Here is a 4,571-nt window from a genome sequence, read left to right as displayed (position 1 = left end):
AATTTAACGCTCGAGCTTCCCTATTAAGTAAATGTTTTCTGATAGTTGTTCATTCAAAATTGTCTTTTAAATGTTTTTTACACTTTCATGAAATTTACATCTTCCAAGAAAGAGCTGATGAAATAAACAAGTTTTTTTTTTGTTTTTTTTCACAAGTACCTTTCATATAATTTTTCACATTTTATATATGATCTTCCTTTCATAAAAATCTCGGAATAAAACAATCAAATCTAGACGGTCCATTAGAAAGGAAAAGTTGACTAAACAGTCGCCTCGCCGCGTGGGACCACCAGCAAGTATGCTATAAAATGATCTGCGCGTTTTGTATCAATTCCTTCATATCAGGAAAACACCCATTACCCATACATTCTTCTCCCATTCCATACTGGTCCAAGTCTGGGGTTTTTAAAAATTTATAGCTATATTTTAATATAGTAGTTTGGATTTGTGGGCAAAATGTCATCCACAGAGGAGGCAGTTGTTGAGGAAAGTGGTGAGAGAGAATTTGTTGATGGGGATGAAGGAACAGTAAGAGCAGAGGAGGAGGCTTCTCATAGCAGACTCAAAGAGAGGCGCTTCTCTCGGTTGGACTCTTTGGATGTGGAGGCTAACACAGTTCCTGGAATGGGCCATGCTCAGGTTAGTATAAAGTTATCTCAAATTAGAGCGTCATATTTGTCTTGTAGTAGAATCTGCTTTCTATTGACTTCTGATCCTTTTTTGTTGGCTCATTAGGTTACCGATTACTTACACTGTAGAATTGTCGTCCTTGTAGTGGGTATAGACTAGTGAATTAAGGTGGGGTGGCAGCTTTTAGAATTGAAAAACATTATCTGATAATATTTGTGATTGTGGTGTTTGTCAGATGTTGAGCATGGCCGCAGTTGTGCAATTGGCGTTTCAGAGTATTGGTGTGGTCTATGGAGACATAGGAACATCACCGCTTTATGTGTATGCGAGTACTTTCCCTAATGGCATCCATCATCCCGATGACGTTCTTGGGGCTCTGTCTTTGATCATATATTCTCTCACTCTTTTCCCCCTTATCAAATACGTCTTCATTGTACTGTGGGCCAATGATAATGGAGATGGTAAGATTATAACAGCTCTAGTTTCATTTTTCTTGGTCTAAGTTAGAGTTTATTTGTTGTGCGAACATGTGTTCTAACTATGAAGAGATGGTTTCTGTTGCAGGTGGAACGTTTGCTCTTTATTCGTTGATTTGCCGCCATGCGAAAGTTAGTATGATACCCAATCACCAGGAAGAAGACCGGAAACTCTCCTCATATAAGCTTGAAGTTGCAAGCAGACAACCCAACAGATCCATGAAGATAAAGGAAGCTCTGGAACAAAGCAAGGTTGCCAAGACATGTTTGTTAGTACTAGCCCTTGTGGGAACCTGCATGGTTATAGGAGATGGGGTCCTCACCCCTTGCATCTCTGGTAACGATTTATTTCAATATAAATCCGTCAAATTGTACAAATTTACATAATTTTTTCCGTCTCACCTGTTCGAGTAATCTCACTAACACTTATTTGTTTATATATTCTAGTTCTCTCAGCAGTGGGAGGAATCAAGAGGGTCGACAAGTCTCTTGACCAGGGTGAGTTTTCGACGTCTCCTCACATATAATCTTTTGAAAAGTACAAGAAGGGTCGGTCATGGATAGGTATCTGACTTTATGATTTCTTTGCAGATGTAGTGGTGATGATCTCTGTGATTATTTTAGTTCTTCTCTTCTCCGTCCAGAGCTTCGGAACCAATAAAGTTGGGTGTATGTTCGCCCCTGCTATATTACTTTGGTTTTTGCTTGTTGGGTCCATCGGCATCTTCAACTTAGCTAAACATGAAACGGCTGTTCTTCGCGCCTTCAATCCAATGTACATCATCGACTACTTTAAAAGAAATTCTAAACAAGGCTGGCTCTCCCTGGGAGGAATTGTTCTCTGCATTACAGGTATATAATATAACTTAATACCCACTTTTACTTTTCCTAATAACCTTGATCTAGTACACAAAGTAAATTGATTGCATACTTATCGTGCAGGAACTGAGGCCATGTTTGCAGACCTGGGTCATTTTTCAGTTCGATCCATTCAGGTGGGCTCTACTTTTGACAGGCATAGAAATTTTATTCAATGATTAGATTTGAATTTCACATGAACTAACTTGTGTTAAAAATTTTCAGATTGCATTCACTGGAGTAGTTTATCCCAGTTTGATTTGTGCTTATGTGGGTCAAGCTGCATACCTTCGGAAGTTTCCAGAAAATGTATCAGACACTTTTTACAAGTCAATTCCAGGTAAAGAAATAAACTGATAGAAGAAGAATCTACAACTTATATGATGAATGAGGCATTGAGAATGTGTTTTTTTTACATGATTCAGATCCTCTCTACATCCCCGTGTTTGTTGTCGCCATTTTGTCTTCAATTATTGCAAGTCAGGCAATGATTTCGGCCACATTTACCATAATAAAGCAATCTATGTCGATGGGGTGCTTTCCACGAGTTACAGTCGTCCACACATCTCCAAAATATGAAGGGCAGGTGTATATCCCTGAGATCAACTACATTCTTATGATTGCATGTGTAGTTGTCACCGTTTCTTTCAAAGACACAACCAACATCGGCAATGCCTATGGTATACAATCTCTTCGACGATATAATAAAGTTAAGATCAGATCATTTTCATAGTTAATAGAAATTACGTAAGGAGTTTTTCTAATTTGGTATGTTGGTGCAGGCATAGCTGTGGTTGCAGTGATGATAGTGACCTCAGCCTTCCTCGGTCTCATAATGCTCATGATATGGCAGACACAGCTGTTAGTGGTGGGCGCCTACGTGGTGGTATTTGGATCAATAGAGCTTATCTTCTTCTCAGCAGTGCTCTGGAAGTTTACAGAAGGAGGGTACCTGCCTTTAACTTTTGCAGCTGCATTATTGTTTGTAATGTGTGTGTGGCACTATGTGCATGCAAGGAGATATGCATACGAAATGGAGCAAAAAATGTCGGCGGATTATGTGACAAGCCTTAGTAGAAGAGTGGGTGTGAGTAGAGTTGAAGGCATGGGGCTTCTCTACACAGAATTAGCACAAGGGGTCCCCGCTATATTTTCACACTTCATAACAAACCTCCCAGCCTTGCATTCTGTAGTTGTATTCGTGTGTTTCAAGTTTCTGCCCGTGAATACTGTTCCAGCTGAGGAACGCTTTCTGTTTCGAAGGGTGGGTGACAGAGAGTCCAGGATGTACAGGTGCATTGTAAGGTATGGGTACACCGACACTCGGACTGGTAGTAGTCTGGAATTTGAAAATCTCTTGGTAGAATCGCTCAAGGAGTTTATACAGTCAGAGAGCTGGTGGGTTGATACTAAAATTAGTGAGGAAGATGAGCATTCTAGTAAGGAGAGCGCAAAGGAGGAGTTGGCTTTTGTAGACAAATCCAGAGCAGCTGGCGTGGTGTACTTGCTTGGACACAGCGAGGTGAGGGCAAGCAAGGATTCTTCATTGTTCAAGAGATTTGTGGTTAACTATGCTTATGATTTTCTCAAGAGAAATTCAAGGCAGATGACGGCAGCTTTGGAGATTCCGAACAAGAATTTGTTACAAGTCGGAATGACCTACTACATCTGATTTGATCTCATCTGCAAAATATCATCTTTGACTTGAATTCTTTTCCATATTTAAAAGAGCACGATTAGAACATATTTGTAGGTGCTAATGAGGAAGGGGAGGCGAGGTATTCTGATGTCCTTCCCCAATCAACACTCTACAGAGAATGTACATCGGTTATTACGGCCGGTTATTACCAGCATTTTAAAATGTTGTCTACATAAATTTATTGAGATTATTAAAACCTTTTCCAAATGGTGGAAACTGTATATTCCATAAGAGGATCTTACATGTAAGAATTTTTTTCTTTTTCAATCTTTTTCAGCAACAACGGAGAAAATGGTAGTATAAATATTTATTCATTTGAAAAAATACATCCTGTATTTTGTATATTAATATTGTGTTTTGTGCAGTAATTATTTAGTATAAAAGTTATCAACATTTATTAATTTTAATTTTTCATTTTAACAGTTTAGATTTATTTTATAGTTTATTTTATAATGTGAATTGATCTTTAATTAGATCTCACATCATGAAATTGAAAGTAGTTAGAAACTTACCATAAAATGAATCTTTATACATGAATTTCAAATTTGAAAATGGGGCTCTGATTATTCCTTTCTAAATAATCATTACTTACCAATTTGAACATGAAATATTCTAAAATGTGTTCTACGATGTTGTATAATCTAAGAATAAATCTTAAGCAATGTTGGAATATGTCAAGTTAGATCAAGTTGAAGTATTGTTGTCTTTATTCAGTTTTTCATAAAATATTGAATTGACTTGCTTAAACGTTTGAATGAAGAGAATGTGACCCTTACTTGAAAATATCCTTAAAGATGTTTTTGATTAGGGGTAAGTTTTGATGGGACTCGAAACCTTGAACAAAAAGATTTGCGGGAATCTAAAACACATTTTCAAAATGTTGCAAAAAAGTACAACACAAACAAACA

General features: G+C 37.7%; 1 protein-coding gene across 1 annotated transcript; it reads left to right on the top strand.

The window, feature by feature from the left end:
• Positions 1–343: 343 nt before the first annotated feature.
• Positions 344–3,930, top strand: LOC131074320 (potassium transporter 5). Its single transcript, XM_058010913.2, has 9 exons — positions 344–639; positions 866–1,091; positions 1,195–1,443; positions 1,554–1,604; positions 1,698–1,958; positions 2,049–2,101; positions 2,190–2,304; positions 2,390–2,644; positions 2,747–3,930. The coding sequence occupies exons 1-9, from the start codon at positions 457–459 to the stop codon at positions 3,634–3,636; spliced, it is 2,283 nt and encodes a 760-aa protein (XP_057866896.2). The 5' UTR covers positions 344–456; the 3' UTR covers positions 3,637–3,930.
• The last annotated feature ends 641 nt before the right edge of the window (positions 3,931–4,571 follow it).

This window comes from Cryptomeria japonica, chromosome 5 (assembly GCF_030272615.1).
Source record: "Cryptomeria japonica chromosome 5, Sugi_1.0, whole genome shotgun sequence".
Classification (NCBI taxonomy): Eukaryota; Viridiplantae; Streptophyta; class Pinopsida; order Cupressales; family Cupressaceae; genus Cryptomeria; species Cryptomeria japonica.
The sequence above is the reverse complement of the archived record's forward strand: the minus strand, read 5'-3'. Positions and strand labels throughout refer to the sequence as shown.